General features: G+C 43.8%; 1 protein-coding gene across 2 annotated transcripts in view; it reads left to right on the forward strand.

Moving 5' to 3' along the window:
- LOC119848696 (hexokinase-2) overlaps nucleotides 1–18,388 on the forward strand; it is a 68,165-nt gene extending 49,777 nt beyond the window's left edge. For both annotated transcript variants that reach the window (XM_038384811.2, XM_038384812.2), the window contains 4 exons: nucleotides 1,633–1,816; nucleotides 2,688–2,843; nucleotides 11,272–11,505; nucleotides 12,938–18,388. In XM_038384811.2, the coding sequence (XP_038240739.1) occupies nucleotides 1,633–1,816; nucleotides 2,688–2,843; nucleotides 11,272–11,505; nucleotides 12,938–13,082 (719 nt within the window). In that variant the 3' untranslated portion in view covers nucleotides 13,083–18,388. The remainder of the gene's footprint in view (nucleotides 1–1,632; nucleotides 1,817–2,687; nucleotides 2,844–11,271; nucleotides 11,506–12,937) is intronic.
- Nucleotides 18,389–25,605: the final 7,217 nt, after the last annotated feature.

Raw genomic sequence — 25,605 nt, forward strand, 5'->3', positions numbered from 1 at the left:
TCCCCCGAGAGCTAGTACACATCAGAAATTTCCACCAGTGGTGGGAAAAATGTTAAAATCTTTAAAATTTCAACGAAAAATGGCAGCTAGTGGAAATCTTTTGCCTTCCCCCACCCCCAACCAGCTTCATTTCCTTGAGTATTTGGGACCAGATTCAGATGTGGTATAAGCAGGTGTAACTCTATTACCTTCCATGGTGAAAGACTATGAGGGACACTGGTAATGATAAAGGATTCCTCCTGGTCGGTACTTTAGGTTTTGTGGATGGCATGTTTTGGCAGGCCTAAGCCCTCAGGGTGATCTTATCGCTTCATTCTTGAGAAGCTCACGTACGGCTCATTGCTTTTTCCCAAGCTGTTTAAGCTCAAGAGAATGGCCGTTGCGTAGCCCAGGCTGTAGAGATAGTAGATGCTAGTGTCACATAAGACTGAAATTTGCATTGACAGAGTTGCACAGAGTAATTATTCTGTTGCCTGCTTTCTAACAAAGAAACTTCTTAATTTAGCACGTCTGAACTCATACCGAGCAATGATCTACCGGGTTAGCTCCATTGACTTCAGTGGAATTGTCAGCAGAATATTTGACCTTCAGCAGACCGTGAACTGGAATTTTCCGCGATTTCAAAATTTGTTTTTGTTCCAAATTGGAACAAAGCACTGAATTTCAAAATTTCCACAGAACAAAAATTTTGAAGAAAAATTGCTTTGGGGTCAATTTAACCAGCTTTTTCTTTCGACGTCAACTTTTTTTTCAATTTATGGACGATATAAAATCAGTATAGAAAAGAAACACCAAAATGTTCTGTTCCAAAAATGTCAAAAGGGAAATTGCATCAGAGGGGTAGCCGTGTTAGTCTGGATCTATAAAAGCGGCAAAGAGTCCTGTGGCACCTTATAGACTAACAGATGCATTGGAGATTAAGCTTTCGTGGGTGAATACGCACTTCGTCAGATGCATGCAAGGGAAATTGTTTCCATTTTCTCCTCAGCAAAATTTTGTTGTCAAAAACGACATGGTCCCATGGAAAATTTAGATTCTCCCAAAGTGACTTTCAGCAAGCTTTAGAACTGGGGTGCAGAACCTACGGCCGCGGGCTGGTTCTGGCCCACTGCTTAATTCCATCAATCCTGTGGCAAGCATCGGCACTTCCCTGTGGGATTGGTGCCACGAACACCGGCTCGCCCCACTGAGGGGGGGAAGCCCAAGTCTCTGTGCCTGCCCCGGGTGGGTGAGCTGAACGTTTTATATTTCTATCTAAAAAACCCCCACTAAATTTAAGTTGCTTTTTACTTGCGTGTGGCCAGCGATTGATTTTTTTTTTTTTTTTTTTTTTTTCCTGTGGGTCAATGGCCCACCCCTGCTCCAGCAGTTAGCAGGTAAGATCATAGCAACAGATCATATATAGTAATAGATGGGTGACTGCACACTATAGACATCACGACTGTATGCTAGACCAGGCACTGACAGCATCTGGGATAGATTGAGCTGAAAGAGTCTCTCTTAACTACCAGTAGTAGTACAGCTCTTATCTCCCCCCCCCCCCCTTTTTTTTTTTTTGCTTTCCCTTCCATTCCCCTCAAAGCAAGCGATGTTTCGTGACCCTCTAGACCTTTCTGTGCTCTTCTGCCACAGGCACGGGCAGCAACGCCTGCTACATGGAGGAGATGAGGAACGTGGAGCTGGTGGAGGGTGAAGAGGGCAGAATGTGCATTAACATGGAGTGGGGGGCGTTCGGGGACAACGGCTGCTTGGATGACTTCCAGACAGAGTTTGATGTGGCGGTGGATGAACTTTCTCTCAATGCGGGGAAACAAAGGTGTGTGTGTGTGCGCGTGCATGGAGCTTTGAAGACTGTCGTGCTTTCCACGCTCTCTTGGAGAATTGATGGCATTCAGGGATCTCTCTATCACATCCTGGGCTGCAGGCCAGGGACTAGGATTTGTCCCGTTAGCTTCATGACATGGTACCTGAGCATCACGAAGATTCCTCTCCTTTTTTCTGACCATCGCCTCGGCAGAATTTAAAATGAATTGAGGCTAGAACTTGGGATGGAAACTTGGACACTTACGAAAAAGTCAGCTAATTTAGTGCTATGGGCCTGACCCTGTTCTCACTGACACCAGGGGGCTGGACCAAGCCCTGTGAGCATCATCTTTCTTTTTCATCTCTCTGTGCTTCTGTTTTCCCCCTGCAGCATGCGGGGGGGATCATGCTACAACTTGACAGGGATGGTGTCAGGTTTAACTCACTGGGCCCGATACTCCTCTCACTCTCCCCCCGTGCGAATCGGAGTAACTCTGCTGAAGGTGTGTGGTGTTTACACTGATGTGCACTCTTGTTAAGTGGCAGGGAAATCCAACCCATTGTTTTGCAATCGTTGGAAAGAAGGTGCCGTGAGAGGCGCAAAGTATTTAAAGGGTAGCCTAGAATTCCTCTACAAACCCCATCCTAGAGCCAGGTGGTTCTCACCCCACTGCAGCTGAGCTAAGGCAGGGGAGTATGGCTATCTTCGTTGTAGAGGTAGGGAACTGAGGCACTGGGGGGAAGATTCAGTGACTTGCCTGAGATCACACAGGGAATCGGTGGCAGAGCTGGGTGTGGAACCAAAATCTCCAGAGTCCCAGTCCTTTGCCTTACCCCCAGCCTGTCCTTCCTACCCATGCTTAGCTGGGCCTTTTCAACTCCAGGTTTGAAAAAATGATCAGCGGGATGTACCTGGGCGAGATTGTCCGAAACATCCTCATCGATTTCACGAAGCGGGGGCTGCTGTTCCGGGGGCGGATCTCTGAAAGGCTGAAGACCAGGGGGATATTCGAGACGAAGTTCCTGTCTCAAATTGAGAGGTGAGATTCCAGAACAATGTCCTGCCCAGGGTTTTCATGCTGCGTTACAACCAGTCCCCCACACAGCAATGACTGTTAATCCCTATTTTTTTGTAATATCACTGACCCAATGTTTTCTTCCTGAAATCCTTTCCTTCTTGTGCACACACGCTCCAGTTTGTTGTGTGGTTGCTCACGGATGCTGCCTTGCACGCCCTGCTTGGCTGCAGTGTTGATCTTCATAACTGTTGACGTTTTTTAAAAATGTCATCCATTAAAGCATTGGGGGAGGGGTAGGAAGAGGCTCTGATTCCTGATTGACTTACACGATAAAACTCCACAAGAGATTCCAAAACTCCCAAAAATCTGCCATGCAAGCAGCAATCAGGAGCCTCTAATGTAGTTCTAAGGAAGTCAGTGGAATTTCATCCAAGTCACATTAGATCCAGAATCCTTCCAAATTCTTAGATGTACATATGAGTTCCATGTAAATAACTAGGTAGAATCCCAGGGCTCTGGCTGTGACACTGTCAATGTTGTGGGTGTTTTGGGTGGTGGAGGAAGAACCAAAGCAGTGAGTGCAGAGTTCTCTCTATTCCCGCTGCACTCGATATTAACAAGCTATTGTTAACTGGAGGAGCAACTTCTGCACTCATAATTGGGGGCTTTATGATGCAATCACCACTCTGATTATGATGAAAACTTAGTTCACTCTCATGAGAACTGCTGAGTGGAAAAACAGGGATTTTCAAAGGTACCAAAGGGATTTAGGTAGCCAGATCTCATTAAAATCCAGTGGGAGTGGGGCGTCTAATTTCCTTAGACCCCTTTGGAACTCCCACTGTATGTGAAATGCTGCCCCCTTACAACCCAACAGATGTGCCTCCTGGGTATTCAGTCTGCTGGACTGAGTGACAAATAGAAGCATTAAGTTTGAAAGGCACTTTAAGTGACTTAGGTGCTCTTGAAAATGAGGTTGGCTCCTAAGTCACTTATGCATTGCAACACTGACTGGAGCATCACCTAAATACCTTTTCAAAATCTAAATGAGACAAGGCAGGTGAGGTCCTATCTTTTATTGGACCAACTTGAATAGGCGGAAGGGACAAGCTTTTGAGCTTCACAGAGCTCTTCCTCAGGTCTGGAATCATAAAATATCAGGGTTGGAAGGGACCTCAGGAGGTCATCTAGTCCAACCCCCTGCCCAAAGCAGGACCAATCCCCAACTAAATCATCCCAGCCAGGGCTTTGTCAAGCCTGACCTTCAAAACCTCAAAGGAAGGAGATTCCACCACATCCCTAAGTAACGCATTCCAGTGCTTCACCACCCTCCTAGTGAAAATTTTTTTCCTAATATCCAACCTAAACCTCCCCCACTGCAACTTGAGACCGTTACTCCTTGTTCTGTCATCTGCTACCACTGAGAACAGTCTAGGTCCATCCTCTTTGGAACCCCCTTTCAAGTAGTTGAAAGCAGCTAACAAATCCCTAAACAATCCCAGTTCCTTCAGCCTTTCCTCATAAGTCATGTGTTCCAGTCCCCTAATCATTTTTGTTGCCCTCTGCTGGATGTTTTCCAATTTTTCACATCCTTCTTGTAGTGTGGGGCCCAAGACTGGACAAAGTACTCCAGATGAGGCCTCACCAATGTTGAATAGAGGGGAACGATCATGTCCCTCGATCTGCTGGTGTTATACCAATAAAATAAAAACCAGCAGGATCTTATTAAAGGGGAAAAGGCAAAATGCCACATTTATTGTGAATGCAGAAAGAGTCCTAGTAAGCAGTTAGTTATAGCTATAACATTCCATTCAATTTCATATTTATTCACACACACACACACACACACACACACACACACACACAGAGGTTCTGCAAGGTTGTTATCATAGTTACCAATCTTAGAGTTGCTCATGCCAAACCACTGGCCAAGTGGCCTGGACATGAGGAGGGAGCAGGGCCTTGTCAGATGCTCATCTGACGCTCCTGGAAGTTGGTTTGCAGAATCAGACCCCAAAGTTCTCACTTTCTAGAGTCCATTTTTAAAGGAATTTCTTCCTATGCCAGTCTATGGGAATTGCTTCATCATGCCGTTGCTGAATCAATCAGCAGATGGCACATTCCTGACAGCTCCCTGCTGTCAGATGTTATCTCGTTCTTTGGTTCTCCCATTCTTGAGGCTGTTGGGTGGATTCCAGTCTGCCCTCCGGGGGTCCTCTGTTTATTTCCACTTAACGCCTTCTTCAGCCGATGGACACTGCATTCTTAGGCTGGCACCTCCCTGATCATTCAGTTATTATCCACATACATCCTCTATCTCTATTTTAATCACAATTGTTAACAAAGCGAGATGAATACAACAAAAGGGCAGGGAGTCTCTGGGTGCTGTTTCTGTTACAGAGTATTGCTTTGAGTCTCTCTCTGTGTGAGTAGTTGTTGTTACAAAGAATTGCTTTGAGAACAGACTCTGTCTTAGAATGTAACACAATTAGCAGCTTGCAAGTTTCACACATAGAGGGAGAGAAACAGTACCAAAACCCAAGAGACCTCTTAATTAGTAATACCCTGGAATTTAAACTATGGAGAATCAAACTCATTTGTGATTTTAATACAGAACTTCTTTAATATGATCCAACATAATCCCCCTTTTGACACTAAGATTTACAATCGTCAGTAATTGTAATTACAATCATCAGTAATATTCAATGTATGTAGCCTATTCAAGAGACGGTACTGTGAGGCAATTTGAGTTTGTGATTCCAGTTCATCCCACATACATGATCCTAGTGATGTGTCTTTACTACAAGGTTCTGGGGCAACAGGCAAGGTGAGGTACACCCACTTTTGAGGAGTCCATTCGGTACAATCTCTAGTGTCCAATAGCTTCCCTCCCTCCCAGCCCACTGGCTCGAGGTCCAGGGTAGCCAGAAGGATCCCATGTATAACATGGGTAGTGGGCTAACCTTCAGTACCTTTGCCTCCAGGGACTGTTGGTATGCAATTTTGACAACAATTTCTCCCATTAACAAGTCTGGCTTTACAGTACTGGAAACGTATTGCATCCATTCATATTGATAAGTGTCAAACAATGACCTCTTTCTTCGTTTTAACAAATGCATCAAACCCTTAATATTTCCCAATATGACCCAGAACATTTCGTGTTCCAAAGTAGCTAGGGCAAGTATCTGCATGTCAGTGCATCCCATAGCTATTGCTGTATAGTTTCTAAATTTTTTCTTATGCATAAGCCATGTGGTAGTATTAAGCCATTGCCAAAGATTCCATCGGGCTTTTAGGTTATCCAGACCAATTTGGACCAAGTCTACATTGGCATGTACTTGTTTTTGTATCAGGCTGTCCTGTAGCTGGGACAGAGAGCTTAATTTATTTTTAAGTACCTGCAGGTCTGCAGTATTTTTTTTTTTTTTTAAAAACACACAACAGTGCTAGCAACAAGACAAAACATCGAACACAAAACACAATTCTATTTTTTTCAGAGTAGCAGCCATGTTAGTCTGTATTCGCAAAAAGAAAAGGAGTACTTGTGGCACCTTAGAGACTAACAAATTTATTAGAGCATAAGCTTTCGTGAGCTACAGCTCACTTCATCGGATGCATCCGATTATGCTCTAATAAATTTGTTAGTCTCTAAGGTGCCACAAGTACTCCTTTTCTTTTCACAATTCTATTGTGACAGTAGATTCATGGTATTGGGTTGCTCTTCAGCTGGCATCAGCTTTTCCTGATTTTCTGAAAGAGAAAAATAACGTTTCTACCCCTACCCCTTTTGCGGTGGCAGATTATTGCTTAAAATATTTCTTTTACAAATGCCTTGCTGATTGCAGGCAAAACAGAGGAATTACCCCCACATTTTCCTTTTTGTTCTATAGGCAGGCCAGCTTTCAATGGCTTTTATCTTTTAAGGGTTATGGGGAAATTATCCCACTGTTTAGTCATTAAATCCCTGAGGTGGGGTACCTCAGTTTCCCTTCTTATACAGCAGACCAAGTTTATAATGTTTTTCTTGCTGTGTTAAGCTTTAAGTTTATTTACAGGTAATAGCTGAGAAGCATCATTACCATATGACCTTAAAGGATTTTTGCAAAAATCATACATACTATATACATTGTTACGGGGAACTTATTATCATTAAATTTATTAAAATTATCTTGTTATACCATGCCTTTTATTTAGACAATTTGTTTGCTGACCAGTTATGTCCTGTATCTGCAGGTCCTTTGTGCTGCTAGTTCTTTCCTTCCTTTATCATTTAGCAAAAAGAAAAGGAGTACTTGTGGCACCTTAGAGACTAACAAATTTATTAGAGCATAAGCTTTCGTGAGCTACAGCTCACTTCATCGTGAGCTGTAGCTCACGAAAGCTTATGCTCAAATAAATTTGTTAGTCTCTAAGGTGCCACAAGTACTCCTTTTCTTTTTGCGAATACAGACTAACACGGCTGCTACTCTGAAACCTGTTTATCATTTAGGTAACTTGCATTTTCACGGACGCTTCCTGCTTTTGGATTTAAAGCCATCAGCAGCTCAGAGACTCTATCTTAAAAAGAAAAGGAGTACTTGTGGCACCTTAGAGACTCTAAGGTGCCACAAGTACTCCTTTTCTTTTTGCGAATACAGACTAACATGGCTGCTACTCTGAAATCTATCTTAAAAGGGACACAATCAACTTTCACCAGAGTTTTGATTACTTTTTTAACTTCTGCTTCCAAAACACACAGCAATCTGAAAAAGAAAACCCAACCTATTATGGCTCCCTTTTGGAGCCCTAATAGCATTTTAATTAAGTAGCATGGTATGTTTGCATTTCTTTTGCCCCTTCTACAATATACCCTGCACATATTCTGGGGCAAATGCACATTTCTTCCATAGTTTAACTTCTATAACATTATCCATATCAATTTTTACATAAGGTATAACTATTTCTGTTTTTTTTGCTTACAGAGTTTTCATGTATCTTTATCAAAGTGACAGTCTGATTACTCAGAGCCATTTTAAGACTCAGTGTTTCTAACATTGCTTCTTTTTGTTTTAGAGTAGCAGCCGTGTTAGTCTGTATTCGCAAAAAGAAAAGGAGTACGAAATGCATCCGATGAAGTGAGCTGTGGCTCACGGAAGCTTATGCTCTAATAAATTTGTTAGTCTCTAAGGTGCCACAAGTACTCCTTTTCTTTTTGTTTTGTGCACCTCACCCCTGCTGTTGCTTCAGAGGGGCCCTGTCTTTTTTAATTTCTTGTTTATTTTTTTTACTACAGCTCTCATCTGCTATTTTGTAACAAAAACAAACAAACAAACAAAAACCAACCAACCAACCAAACAAAAAGAATCCAGGTTTCAGAGTAGCAGCTGTGTTAGTAAAAAAGAAAAGGAGTACTTGTGGCACCTTAGAGACTAACAAATTTATTTGAGCATAAGCTTTCGTGATGCATCCGATGAAGTGAGCTGCAGCTCACGAAAGCTTATGCTCAAATAAATTTGTTAGTCTCAAAAGGTGCCACAAGTACTCCTTTCTTTTTTAAAAAGAATCCAGAATTTTTTTTTATTATTCTCCTGATTTTGACTGCCCTGCTGCAGCCACAACTTAAAAACATTTTAAATTTTGTAAAGAATTGAGTTACCTTTTAAGGGCTAAATGCCAAATCCCAAAGCCAAACAACACTAATTACCTGTGTCTAGCAATGTCAGTTTTGCAACTTTGAATTAAAGAGTCAAATGGATTTTTAGTGTCATTATTTAAAACAAAAACAAAACCAATTGGTCCTTAGAACTTTACATATTTACACACAGAGAGAGATAGATACATACACATTTTCTTTTCCTTAACATCCCTTCCACACTGCTCTGTTTTTTACATCTTACATTCCCTTTATATATTTGAGGCAGTTAAGTTCCAATAGAACCCCCTTATGTTGTTTTAGCAAATTTGACTAAATTGTCCAGTCAAATGATTTTAATCAGTTTATTTTTGCCTGGCTAATTTACAGACATTCCTTTGGAAAAGGGCCCATTTTTCCTTCAGAATGGCTGCAAAGAAACCAAGAATGCTCTTTCTCTAACACTTTTTCTTTTTAACATTTTCACAAAGTTTAGCTGCTTAATTCCCTCCAGCCTCTGCAGAGTTAACTTTTTCACTCTCTTTTCTCTTTGTAATTATGCTTGGGGGTGCCGTACATAGGACTTTCTCCCCCTTCAGGCACTGTAATGGCTGCTACCTGTTCAGAGGCAAAGCCCACTTTTGTCTCAGACTCTTAATTAGTGACTCACAACGACTATGATTTGCAGGTGCTCTGCCCTGCTTCAGGGTTAATTTCTTTACCATATCTTGGAGCACATGATTCTCTTTCAATTTTCTCAGAGGCTTTGGCTTGATCTGCCAGGAATCTTTCTCTCTTTTTGCATTCCTGGAGTACCTCTTTCACTATTTTCAGCTGACTTTGGGTATTTGTCGCCAGCACCTTCCAATTGTCTGCTCCCTTTTTCGTTTGTGCCTTTTCCTCTTTACATGAAGACAAGCGGAGATAAGAATCCTTACATGCCTCCCACAACAACCAAATTGCTGCTGCATCTCTTTTGGCAGCACTAGAAGGTTTGTATATGAGGATATACTAAGCCAATCTATCCTCTAGGTCCGAAATAGTGCAGACATCAGCTAGGGCTAGTTTAGTCCAAGGACTGTGCCCAAATTTTTGAAGGATTTGTTTAAAAGGTGTAATTTCTGTAACAAAAGGTGAGGTTGGAGTTCCTTCTGACTCCATTCCTCCCTCTGGTACTGGCTTACCCTATTTTCTTTTAAACATCTTAACACGGGTATTTCAGTCTCTTTGTCACTCCTGGTATTACTCAGCGAGTGACCCAGCCTAGATTCTGAAATCGTAGCTTATCAAATTTCTCTAATTTATTAGCACATGCTCTAATAAATTTTAGTCTCTAAGGTGCCACAAGTACTCCTTTTCTTTTTGCGAATACAGACTAACACGGCTGCTACTCTGAAACCTATAGTTACCAGCCTTAGAGTTGCTCGTGCCAAGCCACTGGCCAGGTGGTCTGGACATGAGGAGGGAGCAGGACCTTGTCAGATGCTCATCTGACGCTCCTGGAAGTTGGTTTGCAGAATCAGACCCCAAAGTTCTTACTTTCTAGAGTCCATTTTTATAGGAATTTCTTCCTATGCCAGTCTATGGGAATTGCTTCATCATGCCGTTGCTGAATCAATCAGCAGATGGCACATTCCTGACGGCTCCCTGCTGCCAGATGTTATCTCGTTCTTTGGTTCTCCCATTCTTGAGGCTGTTGGGTGGATTCCAGTCTGCCCTCCGGGGGTCCTCTGTTTATTTCCACTTAACGCCTTCTTCAGCCGATGGACACTGCATTCTTAGGCTGGCACCTCCCTGATCATTCAGTTATTATCCACACCAAGCATCCATCCACATACATCCTCTATCTCTATTTTAATCACAATTGTTAACAAAGCAAGATGAATACAACAAAAGGGCAGGGAGTCTCTTGGTGCTGTTTCTGTTGTTACAAAGAATTGTTTTGAGAACAGACTGTCTTAGAATGTACTAACACAATTAGCAGCTTGCAAGTTTCACACACAGAGGGAGAGAAACAGTACCAAAACCCAAGAGACCTCTTAATTAGTAATACCCTGGAATGTAAACTATGGGGAATCAAACTCATTTGTGATTTTAATACAGAACTTCTTTAATATGATCCAACACTGGTACTCTACTTATATAGCCCATAATGCCGTTAGCCTTCTTGGCAACAAGGGCACTCTGTTGACTCATATCCAGCTTCTCATCCACTGTAACCCCTAGGTCCTTTTCTGCAGAACTGCTGCCTAGCCATTCGGTCCCTAGTCTGTAGCGGTGCATGGGATTCTTCCGTCCTAAGTGCAGGACTCTGCACTTGTCCTTGTTGAACCTCATCAGATTTCTTTTGGCCCAATCCTCTAATTTGTCTAGATCCCTCTGTATCCTATCCCTATCCTCCAGCATAACCAGAGGTGGTAACCAGAGTGTCCAAGCTAAATACAAGGTGGGACAGATTGTTAAGCGTCAGGCTTTAAAAATCTAGACCTTGTTGCTTTTCACTCTCTTAGCCCCGCGGAGCCAGCTCAGCTGCAGGAGAGCGAGTTGGAAAATCTCTTCTTCCTTGTGCATCATCAACAGGATTCTTTGCCGAGTTCCAATCACTTACGCCCAGGGCAAGTGGTGGGGCTGCACTGAAGGCTGAACCTGGCCCGCAGTAGCTTTTATGTCAGGTCATGCTGCACGAGAAGGAATGAATTGAGATTATTCTCATTCTTTAGATTAGAATTATACTTCCAAAGGCATCCTGAGTTCAGACTGTCCCTGCATTCTGATGTTGACTGCTGGCTTTCTTTAAGTTTCTAATGCCTCTATCCTGCCCTGTCTGCCTTCCTCCAGCGATTGCCTTGCCCTGCTCCAGGTCCGCTCCATCCTCCAGCACCTGGGCCTGGAGAGCACATGTGATGACAGCATCATTGTGAAGGAGGTGTGCACCGTGGTAGCCCGGCGCGCTGCTCAGCTCTGTGGTGCTGGCATGGCAGCTGTAGTGGATAAAATCCGGGAGAACCGCAAGCTGGACTTCCTTAAGGTCACAGTTGGTGTGGATGGGACACTCTACAAACTGCATCCTCAGTAAGTTACCCTTTGTGAGAGTCCCCGGAGGTCAGAGGTTGTTCCAAGGGGACATTAGCAGCCAGATACGACAATCACAAGCAGGCTACAATGGCAGACATAAGAACAAGGGCTGGCTGAAAACTTTTCATCCACCTTTTTATGGATAATCCAAAAATATTCATATCGTTCGTTTTTTTTTTCCCCATGGAAATCAAACATTTGTTTCACGTTGAAATGAAAAAAATGTTCACTTTTTGGGTATTGGTTTCCCCCCACCCCCTTTCTCTTTCCCAAGGGACTGAAAAAGGGGGCGAATGAAAGGGAAAATATTTGTGTCGAAACAAATTATTTTATTGAGATGAAAAAATTTAAAAAGTCCGTGCAAAACTGAGATTTTTGTTTCTAAATCTTTTGCCGAAAATCTGCGACCATTTCTCAACCAGCCCTAAAACAGTGGGATGAAATTAATAGGCCAAACCTGGGGGGGAGGGAGGAGTTCTGATCCATTAGATGATGGAATATGTTCTGCAGGGAAAGGGTGGAAGCACCCTTGTCTTGGTCACTTACGAAAGGGCTGGGAGACATACTTTAGAGACCAGGAGACATGCTTTAAAGACTGTATCCAGCTGGTCTTGAATGTCCATGACTGCCATTCGTTTGTGAATAGCTGTGTTGCTGTGTCTGCATTTTCACTGCTAATTGGGTCAGTGCAGGGCTCAAGAAGCATTCTTCCCTCTGCCCCGGGATGGCTTGTGCAGTGCATTATGGGCTAGACCAGCTTTGAGGATGCCATTTTGGGCAGTTCAGCTTTTCGAAAGTCAGGGACGAAAGGCGCTTTACCCCTTTGGGTCCATCATGCTGGAGACTCCTGGAGCTAAACCCTACCTCCTCAGCTACCAACCCAGGGGAAGTGGTAGAAGGGGCATGGAGGTCAGTGGAACTGCTGCTATATGGACCCGTGAGGTTGTTCTCGTTCACAAAGAGCAGGTACCAACTGCTATAGCCCTGAGGCTGTACTAGTGGCATGAAATGGCTCTCTGCTGGACTGGGAGGCGTTGTTCTTCGCTGCGTCCCAGAGGATCTCCCTAGTCCACAGCCTGACTGCTCAGGTACAAGTTTGTACTGTTGGATGGTGCCTAATGTAACCCACCTCAATACAGAGTGGGCCTCTGTTTCCATCGATTGGCTGGCCCACTTAGAGAGGTTTATGGGTGCCTTACTCCTTTAGCTCAAGCAGTAGAGACCATGCGGTTAGATGCAGAGGGCTCAGGTTCATTCGCCACAGATAATGCATCCAGATGGTCATTGTGGGAGTGCTGGGGGGAAACTCTTTGTTCTTCTGACCATCCTCTTAGCCAAGATTAAAATGAACTGAGGCCAAACCCTAGGGTCGAGATGGGGAGCGTCAGAGATAGATATACTCACTCCTGTCCTCCTCCACCCGCTGCAGCTTCTCCTCAGTCATGCATGAAACGGTGAGGCAGCTGACCCCGAAGTGCGAAGTGACCTTCCTCCAATCAGAAGATGGCAGCGGCAAGGGGGCGGCACTCATCACGGCGGTGGCGTGCCGGATCCGGGAGGCCGGGCAGCGATAAGAGGGGTCGTTTGGAAGGCTTGGATTTAACAGAGCAAACCAGCGGCCCCCTTCCCACCCTCCAACACACACTCCTTCTCCTGCTTCTCAAGCTCCTAAGACTCTTTGCTTTGCTTGTTCTATCGAGATACCAGCACTGAGACCAGAGATGCCGTGTGTTCGAAGTTATTTTCTTAGGAGTTCTATTGCATGCCATAAAACTACCTATCAAGTAAAGCTAAAAGTGTCATCGGGGCATGTAGCTACTTTTCCAGTCAAAGCCCTCTTTGTTTCACCGCAGCCTATTTAAAATACTAAACCTCCCTCCCCAGCCGCAATGGCGTTTGTTCTGTAGCAGTAGAAGGATAATGCTGGAGCAATGAAGACACTGCATTGTCACTTTGGTAGTAAACAATACCTATTTGTATATGTCCAAGTCTTAACACACTAGAAAGCAAAACCTCGTTTAAGATTGGGTTAAAGACCTCCACTAGTCTTTTACCCTGATCAAGGCTGTGTTATTTCCATGAAAGTCATGGTAACGCTCTTAAAAGCACAGGGTGCAGCATTTAAACCAGTGTGTTTGAATCTGCGCCGAAGGATACTAAGTGTCCGTACAGAGTGGTGAGTAATATTAAAGTACCTGCTGGATTAAGTTGAAAGTGTTTCTTTAATTCGACCAGCAGAGCATGTGCCTGGAAATACTTGGGGACTCAGGGTGTAGTCCCATTTCCCAGCTTCTCTCCTATTAATATAGTAGTTGGCACGTATAGCCATTGGTGGCCCCTACTGGTGCATGCGTGCATAGAAAAAACCATCACTGAAATGAATCGTTTCTCTTCCACAACCGTTTAAACACTGTGCCCTCAATTGATGTGGTGAGTTTGGATTTATTTTTGTCTGTGAACTAGCTCCGTATCTTTATTCGTAAAAACCCCATAGGATTTATGCACTGTATTTATGTTTCGAGAGATCTTACATCTTTTATGTATATAGTCACAAACGGGGGACTGTTATGGACTAGTTTTAATGTGGTTTGAGAGACTAGTGCAGAATGCTCTTTTATTATTATTTTAAATAACTGTCTGGGAGCAGGGTGGAAGGACTGAAATTTCTGAGGACATATGTACGGGAGGGGTGCAGTCATTTCAGGTCTTGTATTATCAGGGGAAATGAAAGTGTGAGGGCCATGTATTTAGTGCACTAAAAGAAATAGCAGCAGCCAGGGAACAAATTAATTGGTTAGTTCAGAGTCTGATCCTGCTAGTTCTGACTCATGAGTAATCGTTGCACATGCAAGCCCCCATTGAGGTAAGCACGGTCCTAATTCTGCTTACACTGAAGTCAGTGACAAAATTCCCCTGACTTTAGCAGTGCAGGAGCAGGTCCTTGGTTTACTCACTGGAATAAACCAGGATTAGGCTCTAGCTGTTTCTAATCTAAAGGGTTAAACATTTTATTCTGCAAATATGTTATTCTTCACCACCACCTCCAGCTCCCATTGAAAGCAAGTGGAGTTTTACCATTGACTTCAACACAAGTTGGGGATCAGGCCGGAATTTCTTACAAGATTCAGTTCCAGTCCTGCAAACACGCACAGTGTTTTGCTTGAAGCATGTGAGTAACCCTCTGCTGTTGATGGCTGCACTAACCTGCTTAAAGTTAAACACGTGTGTGAGGGTTCAGGAGCTTGGGTCACTAGTGGCAAAGAAATAAAGGTAATTTTGTCACTCAAAATTTCAAAATCCTTCTGGTTTTCCAAATTGGCGTCCCCAAAGCTAATAGCAGGCTTGCTCTGTGGAGCAGAACTCTCCCCACCACTTTGCCTTTTATGATAAAGAGTTCATAATTTTGCCAACATAAAACTGTGCAGACGAACTCAATTCTCCAATTTCTTGTTTCCAAAACCAGCAAATTCACACACAAAATTGTGCAAGGGTGGGTGAGGAATTGCATAAATGTTTTTGTAAATATTTCACATGAGGTAACACACCTGGTGATATACACATAAAAACCTGAAACTGACCATCCGTTTGGAGGGATATAGAATTTGTGTGTATTTTTTTTTGCTTGTTTTTTGTATATTTTTATACAGTTTGGGGTAACTTCTTTACCAAAAGAATCTCTACATAGGGTGTCAATTCCAATAGCACCATTTTAAAGCACGCCACAGGTGTCTCTTGGCATTTTAAATGCTTATATTTTTTCATAAGCCACACAATTACAATATAAAATAAATGGAAAAATCAAAATTGATGTGTACAGAAATGTAAAAGAATCATCCAGTTTAGAAACTTTAGATGAATTTAAATAAATTATCTTTAATTTAAAAAAAAAGAAAAAAAAGACAACAGAAAACCATCTCATCCAACACCAAGCAGTTGTGTGTGATTCTTCTACTGGGATTACTAGTATTTGCCTACTGATCAAGACTTTTTTGCTTTGATTATATCTACTGTACAGTGGAGAGGGTTACAATTGGGGATATATTTATAAACCTAAAGACAAGGGATTATCCAGCGGTATACACTGTATTTCACCAGTAGTGAATGAGTTCACTTTTAACATAGATGCTTTCTTTGCAATCAATGACATGGGGGGCCAAGGCAATCCCTTTTCATAGCTGATTCGGGGGTCTGGTTCAATAAAGCACTTGGGCATGTGACTTAAGGTTAAGGGGATGTTTAAGTGCTCTGCTGATTCAGGGGCTTGGCAATGATAGCTTCCCCCTTTCCTTGCAGTATAGTGGGTTACGACTGTGCGAATGGTTTAATTCTCACCTGAGGAGTTGCATTGATGCAAATGGATCAACTTGCATGAATAAGGGGTTGCAAGATGGAACCAGCCCCTGGGCATGGTCCTTCACCCCTTGCTTATGGGCCCATCTCAATGCCCATGAAGTGAATGGGAGTCCTTTCACTGATTCTTAATGGGCATTAGATTAAGTGCTTTGCAGAGCTTGGCCCTGAAGTGCCCCCTGAACTCGGTGCCTGGGAGCAATCTCATGATGTCAGTGGGACTGCTCATGCACTTTGAGCTAAGCAGGTGCTAGTGTTTTGCTGGATCTGGGCCCGGTGAGTAGTCCCACTGGAGTCAATGGCACTTAATTGGGTCAGCAAGGAAAGCTACATTAGGCTCTCTGAATGAGGGTCAGATCCAGAATTGCTGAGCACCCGTAATTCCCATGGACTTCGGGAGTGGAAGGCTTCTCGGCATGTTTTAGGTGGTGCTCAGCACCAAATACCTGTTCTCTTACAAATGGAACAGGCATAATGGCAGCAGGATAAGTTACCAGGAGCTCACAACTCTCTTCGAGCTTTCTTGTCTTGACAAGTGTGTATTTATGTGGCTGGTGGGATTTCTCCCCAACGTAGGCTCAATGAGATCTGCAAAGAGGTGGGCGCTCTTGAGTGCAAAAAGAAAGCCTTTCCATGTGGGAAATATTGTTTTAAAATCTCTGTGCTACCAAATTGTGAGAGCCAGATCCAAACTTTCTCAAAGTTCAGAGGGAATTCCCATCTGAGTTTTTGGTTTGCCCAGTTACAGAGCAATGGGCTAGTTGTGAAGGCTGTCTCTGAGCTTCCCCGAAATTTGGATCTGGGGTGGATAGTTCAGGACCCATCTGCCTGTTGTTAGTCTCTAAGGTGCCACAAGTACTCCTTTTCTTTTTGCGAACACAGACTAACACGGCTGCTACTCTGAAACTTGTACCTCCTTGTACAACTTCTTAGGGATGCACTGGGTACACTTGAATTAAGCTGTAGCAGATCATCTCCAGACAATGTATGTCTTCGGCATATGGCTCAGTTGTGTCTATGCAGAATATTTCCTCTGTTCACTTTAAGAGTACAGTTTGTGCACCTTTCTGTATCGAAAGAGAAAGCATCAGTACATCTACGTAGAAAGCTGCTACTGTCTTACCATTCCTTCCAGCTTAGGAGCTAGGAAAACTATATTAAGAATTTATAGCTGATGGCAGGTTGTGAAGGCAGCTTTTTCAGGGGGACGTTGTTCTTGGTTCAGAAGCTGGCCGATGTGAAATGGAAGTGAGACGCATGACAAAGTGGGATTGTAAGTTCTAAACCAGAAATTACAATGGGATGTTATATTAATGTGTGTCAGAATGAGAAAGGAAGATCAGATCATGTAGACGGGTGTTGATTCTCAACACTGCTCTGTCTTTCCTCCACTAAGAAAATGTTACCACACATTTCAGGATGGCTCATTTTTTGTTCCCATTAAGATGCATTTTCTTTGTTCTCTTTGATGTAAGGTTTATTTCTTCTCCAGAAAGGCAGGGATTCATCTTTCAGGCACTTATTTTTCTCCCCGATGATAGTTGCCAGGGGTAAGAGAGAGAGAACCATTCTTTCTACCTTACAGATTATTCACTTGGCTGTTACCTTGGATGGAATTTGTATTTGACAAACTATGCAATATTGTGCATGGTAGGAAGAACCTTAACATGCAGATCTCAGAGCAGAATGAGCTAGACCAGGTGCAAATTATAGTGAAATCTGCCTTTAAGCAACACACATGATTTAATACGTCTCTAAATTGCAGTAGACTATTTCAGAGGCAACATAGTCCAGTGGATAATAGGACTCAGAAAACCTGGGTTCTAGTCCCGGCTCTGCCACTGATTCTCTGCATAAGCTTTCCTCAGAGGTATTGAATACCTCCACAATCCCAACTGAACTCAGCTGACTTTGTGGATGTTCAGTCCCACTAAAAATTAGGACCTTAAAAAAAAAAATCTCTGTGCCTCGGTTTCCCCATCTGTAAAATGGAGATATAATGCATATTCTTTGTGCAAAGCACTTTGAGATCTATGGGAGGAGAATGCTATGAAAGAGATAAGAATTATTATTCCTTATTGCTTTAAAGCTGTCATTAAAGATGGAGCGTTACTTTCTGGAGGTGACCTTGTGTTGCAAGATTCATAGTATATTTCAGATAGAGGTTATTTCACAGACTTCCTGTAAAATGTGAGCTAGTCCCAGAGACAGTCTGGACTCTTTTTATTGGCCTGAAACAAAGAAAAGTGCATCTTAACAAGGTCTTCAGAATGGGCTCCTTAAGGGGCAGGAGGAGATTTGATTTAAAGCCAAAGATCGTTCAGCTATTAGCAGAAATGATTGACTGTAGATTTCAGCTGTTCTGTTATTTTTGTGTTTACAATATTTATTTTTAGTAATTTACTGCCATACATCGGATTCCTTATTTTTGTACTTTTCATACCGTTTTTCTTAGTGTGGTATTGTACTTCCGGCTTCCCCGTGGCATGATGATTATTCCGACAAATAAAAATAGTTCCCCAAGGCACAACTTTATCTGTTTGGGCTTGTGTGGTTCTTTTCAAATAATTTCAGAACGTCTTAATCTCATCTCGCAAAGAGATCCACATGGACAGAACCTTAATTAAGGCCCAGCCTTCAAAGGATCCACACAGATCATCCCCTTCTGCCTACATGGTGTCTTGCTGATGTGATCTTCCTGAGACCCCCTGTGAGCACACAGGCCCTTCAATGCAGTCTCATTTAGTTGTATTGGAGCCACAGTGCAGGGAGGGGAGGGCTTGAGACAGTGGACCCTCCTGACCTACTACAGACCATTAAGCTCTGGTGCTGGAGTTTGTACATTTCAAGGTGTATGAAGAGAAACTATATAAACACTCGTCTAGCAGCTCTCTTTCAAGGATTGCTTAATCTTCTATAGGCCACTTTAATGTTTCTAAATGAAACCAAGACAAGACATAGGATGTTTGCCCTGTTTTTAATTCTGTGTGATGCATAAAGGAGGCCTGAAATGTGGTTTCCTTCCCCCCACCCCACTCCACATTTGTCAATGCTTTCTTAACACTAGAAAGCCAGGGGCCTCCTAATCCTGGAAGAGGTTTTAGGGAGGCAGTGCTGCCTAATGGCTGGAGCACTAGGTGGGGAGTTAAGAGGCCTGGGTTCTATTCCCAAATCCTACACTAGTTCTCCCCCCTTACACATTTGCCTAATATACTAAGGAACATGCTTCGCTTGTCAGTTCTATTTCTTGCTCCACCACAGCCATGCAAGTCATTGTCCCTGCATGCCTCAGTTTCACCTCCCACATTTTGTATTGTTTAAAATCGTAAGTTCTTTGCATCAAGGACAGTCTCTTGCTACATGTCTGTATGGCGCCAGCACAGTGGGGCCCTGATCTGGACTGGGGCCTCTGGTGCTATTGGGTAATACAATACCTTTGACATCCGCAATAGCAGCGAAGTGAAACCCGATGATCTGAAAATGGAAGTGGTCTTGTTCAGAGCGTTTACACTTTCATTAAGAGTGCTTTAGAGAAGGGATTTTAGGGTTAAGGACCCTTCCCCATCATTTAAGGGCTAAGAAACTGCCAGTTTCTTTGAGTAATGCCAAAAATCCTCCAACAAAATGCGGCAAGTGAAGACCTGATATTCCGGATATATCTAAGGAGGAAAAAGTAAGCAGCAAAGAAAAACCCTTTAAAAGCTCCCAGAATGAGCACTGTTCAGCCTTACATGCATCATAGCCAAGCCCCAAGAGGCCCAGATCCAACTTTCTTTCCTTGCACATCCCCTTTAGTTGAACATTGCAATTCCCTGAAATGCAGGTGTGTGTTATTCTTGGCTGTTTTATCGATGGGGAACCAGAGACCTGCTGGTGTGAGCCATGCCCTTGGTCACCCAGCATGCCATGGGCAGAGCAAGGGATAGGATCCACTATTCCTGACGTCAACCCAAGCATGCAGCCCTCTGCAGGGACTTAGTAAAATGAGGAGCATGGTCTTGTACCCCTCTTGGGAGCCATGTCATCTGACATGTCATTGCTTTGAAGTCTGCAGTGGTGAACTTTGCTGGGCATAGCCTAGTTTGGCCTGGAAGGAAACTGAAAAGGGCTGGCCATTTAAATTGCCAAGTTCAACAAGACCTAATTAATATTCATTTGGGGCCAAAGAGCCACCCTTGATGGGAAAGAGAGAATAAGACCTGAGAGTGTCTGAATACACAGGCTGTACATTTTAACTATACTGCTACAGTTAAAGCAGTAAACGATACTGGTACAGTTAAGTCCCGTAAGCCAGGCTGACACTACAGATCTATGTCGGTGTACCTGTGTTGCTCAGGGGTGTGAAAAATCCACATCTCTGAGCGATATAGTTACACCAACCTTAACCTCCATGTCAACGGGAGAGCTTCTCCCATCTATATAGCTACTGCCTCTTGGGAACGTGGGTTAAGTGTCTTCACTTAAGTGCTCCAGTTGAATTGGTGCTGCTGCATTTTAAGTGTCAACTTGCCCTTTGTGTGGATGCAGTTCTACCAGCATACAGGTGTTTATACTGGCATCGCTTATTCTTGTACAGGAAGGGGAATAATCTAGCCTGCTATTAAGGCACTTTTATACTGGTGTGACTGCATCCACTGCTGTACAGGGGTTGTGTACTAAAACTGCTTGGTTAGAAACACACATACAACCTGCAACCCACACAGCTATTCCAGGACAAAAGCTATGTAGACCGGAGATGTGATTTTTTTCAAAAGAGTTGATTGCCTGTAGCTCTAGTTGGCTGTAATGGAAGTGCGAGGTACTCGTATCTGACAGTCAAGCCACAGCAAATCATGGCCTATTGGCAATTTCTTGTTACAGAGCAGTGTGGCCTAGTGTCTGGAAGTCTGGGGTGGGACACAGGAGCTCTTGGTTCTATTCCCACCTCTACCATTGGCCTGATGGGTGACCTTGAGCAAGACACGTTCCCCTTTCTGTGTCTCAATTTTTCCATCTGTAAAATGGGGATAATGATACTGGCCTCCTTTGTAAAGTGGTTGAAGTTCTATGGGTGAAAATGCTATATAAGAGCTAGGCATTTATTATTTAACTTTCTGCAGATATTTTTCTTTCTCTAACAGACCTTTTTCTAGTTTGACCTTTCTCTTGTATTTGTTTAAGTGTTTTTAACCCAGCTTTTGTCTAAAAAAAAATTAATGGGATATGCCCACCCCTTCCTTCTCCCCCAAGTACATAAAAAGAAAATAACTCAAACAGAATTCTGTCCTCTAGAACCTGGTTTAAATCAAAAGTTACTCTGTAAAACCCCACTGTCAGTCAGAGTAGGATCCTTCTCTGCTGACCTCCGGTACTTAGCCATTGCACTCAGTGTTTAATTTGTAATGAAAGAGGTGCTGGTGCTCAAGCAATATTTTTACATTCATAATGGATGTAGCAAGCCTAGAGGTGCCGGGGCTCTGAACTGCCAGGCCCAGAGGTGCCGGGGATCAGCCCTGACACAAATTAAGTTATGATCACCCTGGAAAAACAGGTTTCAGAGTAGCAGCCGTGTTAGTCTGTATTCGCAAAAAGAAAAGGAGTACTTGTGGCACCTTAGAGACTAACAAATTTATTTGAGCATAAGCTGTAGCTTACGAAAGCTTATGCTCAAATAAATTTGTTAGTCTCTAAGGTGCCACAAGTACTCCTTTTCTTCTTCCTGGAAAAACAGTGGGTCAAAAACAAAACAGACAAAAATTAGGTATTTGTTTGATCACTAGAGGGAGCACCTGCACTGCCATGAACGTACTTAGCAACACAATGCAGCAACCTGTTGGTATTCATGCAAAATCTCTTTCCTAGTTGTTGCCAAACTCTTTATGCAACCCTGCCTGGGAAGCCAGGTTCACTTTTCTATCTGCTATTGCATCAGCGCTGCTCATAGTAAGAAGAGGAAGAATGTTTCCATAGTCATGTATTTAAATGAGTCTGGCGTCAACTGGAGTTTTCAAGACTTGGCCAGTGCCCGCAGCTGTCATGATAAAGCTTCCCATGTGGTTGTGGTGAGCGGCTAGGGGCACTGTGGTCGATGGTCGTTCCTCAACTTCCTTTGAAGCTGTTGTTCCTAGCCACTGCTCTAGACCGGACCCTGGTCTTCATGGACCATTGGTTTCTTCCACTGCAGCATGTCCTCTGTATGAGAGTGACAATCGCATCACTTCTCATTGTCAATCAGCTTATACCATCGGGGCCACATTTTGCAGAAGGGGAACCTTTCAAGTTCAACTGTAAGAGAAATGTTTGCTCTTCATGAGAGAGGCTAGGGAAGGGATCTGCAGCCCAAGCACCTCGAGCTGTGACAGACATGTCTCCGCTGCAAAAAGAGGTGTGTTTTCAAATCCAGGTGTGGAGTTATAAGCTGACATCAACTAGCTCCAGCAAGAAAAAAACAACCTGTGTCTTGTCTCCACTATGGTTTCACATCAAGATAGCTTCCTCGGTGTAAAAAACACATTTGTTTTCAGTGCAAAAAAACCCCACCCCTTAGTGAGACATCCCTGGAAATGGCAGACATCTGCAGGATATGGTGTGGGGGTGTATGGGGGGGGCTCCTCATCATAACTAGTCCAGCCCTCAGCAGAAACAAGCAGGGCTGCATTTGGTATTTGCCCACCTGCCGAAGTTACAAAGTGGCCCAATTTTCTAAGCTATAAAGAACGGTTGTGCGTCGCTGTGTCAGAGTATATAACCCCTGTCACGACGACAGCTAGATTTCATCCCTGGTGGAATTCCATTGACATCAAGCGAGTGACGCAGGCACCGTGCACAAGATTGGTGTTGGCAGGTGACTAGAAGGTCAGCGGCTGACCGCTCGAGGTTGGCAGCGGACCGTGAAATTCTGCTACAATGTCATCACTAGTCAGACATGAATACATGGATTTTCTCACGCCCACCAACATCCAAAAAGGCAGCTGTTAACAGCGCAGCCCAGGGTCAGGATTGGTGGCGACTCCCTGGAAGAGTTTGTTACTGTATCAGACAAGTGTAACTGAGCTCAGAGCAGGGCAGAGGATAAGAGCTGACATCCGCATCATAGAATATCAGGGTTGGAAGGGACCTCAGGAGGTCATGTAGTCCAACCCCCTACTCAAAGCAGGACCAACCCCACCTAAATCATCCCAGCCAGGGCTTTGTCAAGCCTGACCTTAAAACCGCTAAGGAAGGAGATTCCAGCACCTCCCTAGGTAACCCATCCCAGTGCTTCACCACCCTCCTAGTGAAAAAGTTTTTCCTAATATCCAACCTAAACCTCCCCCACTGCAACTTGAGACCATTGCTCCGCGTTCTGTCATCTGCCACCACTGAACAGCTGAGCTCCATCCCCATTCCAACACTCACCTGTGATTTAACCCACCCTCCCTCACATCCCAATGCCACTAAATGCATCTGACTTTGCTGACTAAATCATGCCAAAAGAGCCTGCTAATATTTGCTCGGCCATCCACTTGTTACATTTTCTTTGCTAAATTACTTTAAAGTTACCAAGGCTCAAACTGGAAATGAGCTGCACGTTTTTAACAGGGAAGGGTAATTAACCATTGGAACAGCTTTCCCGAGGGATGTGGTAGATTCTCCATCCATTGCAGCCTTTACATCAGACGCTGATGTCTTGACAGAAGACATGCTCTAGTTCAACCACAAGTTCCTGGGCTCCATGCAGGAGTTGCTGGGCAAACATTATCTGGCCTATGTACTGTAGCACGTCAGATCGGATACCTAGTTCTTATACGGCGCTTTTGCATCAATCGATCTCATAGTGCTTTACAAAGGAGGTAAGTAGCACTATCCCTGGAATACCAGGGAGAAACTGAGGCACAGAAAGGTGAAATGACTTGCCCAAGATCATACAGCAGCCCAGTGGCAGAGCTGGGAAACAGAACCCAGGGCTCCTGTGCGCTATCCAGTGCTCTATCTACTAGGCATCTCTCCCTATCTGATGATCATAACAGTCCCTTCTGACCTGAAGATCTATGGCAAATTTCTCAGAAAGGAAACCCACTGTTAATATTCCTAAAAGCCCTTGAACAGAGCTCATGTTTCCTTCCTCCTGAATTGGTGAACAACGCGCAATAATAACGCCCACATGTAATATAGCAGCTACCCACTCATCTGTTTACTTTAGATTGCCCCAGCAAGTGCAGGTAAATACGTTCCTGACGGTACCAGGGCTAATACCAAAGAGAAAGTAAGTAAGCCTCTGCAAATGCAATCGATATAAAAAGCAAGATACTGAGCAAATCCACCACCTGGCATATAGCAGGGCTTGAGGGGTTAAGGGGGGTATTCACAAAGGTATTCAAGGGATGGATAATGAGTTATTGAGCCTTTACAGCCAATTTCTCAACTGCCCTGCTTTTCTGGGTGGTTTGTTGATCATAACATTCCCATCTGGACTTAAAAGCTATGAATCTACGGGAACTATTTAAAATTCATGCTTTGGCCTCTCTCCCAGATTCTCTTTCAAACGAGTTAAGGCTTGAGCCTGCTCCAATTTTTCCTAGTTGGAAAAATTATCTAATTCGAAGCATAGCTAAGCTCTGGACTAGCTTCCAAGGGAGATTGTGGCATCCCAATCACGGGAGGTTTTGAAGAACAGGCTGGACAAAACCTGTCAGGGATGGTCTAGATTTATGTGGCCCTACCTCAGCACAGAGGGCTGGACTTGATGACTTCTTGAGTTCCCTTCCAGCCCTACATTTCTATGATTCCAATAAGATCAGTGGGGATTTTTCAATTGACAGGGCACTAAGATCAAGCCCTAAGCGCAGAGTAGCTAAAATGAGTGGGGGCAGGGCAAAAAAACCCTGCAGTGCTGATACAGCCAGAGATAAAAATATGGTCTTCTGTCTGCCTAAGGATCTCAAAGCACTTGAGCTACTTTAACATGTTGCAAACCCTCTGAGCTAGGTAATTATTCCTATCCCCCCATTTCACAGGTAACTAAACAGGAGCAGGACATGGGTGCAGAAGGTCAGAACCACAGCCACACGCTCTTCCCCTCTCCATGGACACTGCTGTGCACCCTCAGGGAGTAGGCTGCGAGCAGTCTGTGCTCTCCTTTTACAAGTGCCATGCAAGAAGGAGAGTATGCTCGTCAAGGCCTCCCCTACTGCTGTATAATTGTGGGCAGATTCTGGCTCTAAGCAACTTGCCCAACACCTGGTTAAATCAGTGGAGGACTCAGGACTTGAACCCACAAGCCAGCCCCCTGCTTGAGCATTAGCTGATTCTCCTCTGACTGACACTGGTGCAAATCTGGAGCAATTCCACTGAAGTCAATGAAATGTCACCAGTGCCAGTGAGAGGAGAATCAGACCTGCTGGAGATTGTTTAAAAAGCCAGTTCCTTCATGAACATCCAGCTCTTCGAATGTCGCATGCATCTTATTTACTCCATGCATAAACTAATTTTGATGTTTGGGCTGCAGATCTCTTCCCTAGCCTGTCTAGTGCTGGCAGGGGGCTGCATAGCAGAGAGCAAACAGGGCGACGCAGTTATTAAGAAGGGGCTGATGTGAAAATTTGGATTGGGCTATTTGGGCCTGCATTGAATCTTTGTTTGGGAGCCGCACCCTGGATGCAAAGAACTTCTTGGAAACCATGTCTGATGCAGCAGGTGATAAACATTGTGGCTAATTAGAACACCCAGCAGCCTACTTAGAATATCAGGCAAAACTCTCTAGGAAAGTGGAGTTCTGGAATATGACAG

This window comes from Dermochelys coriacea, chromosome 26 (assembly GCF_009764565.3).
Source record: "Dermochelys coriacea isolate rDerCor1 chromosome 26, rDerCor1.pri.v4, whole genome shotgun sequence".
In the NCBI taxonomy this organism is placed as follows: domain Eukaryota; kingdom Metazoa; phylum Chordata; order Testudines; family Dermochelyidae; genus Dermochelys; species Dermochelys coriacea.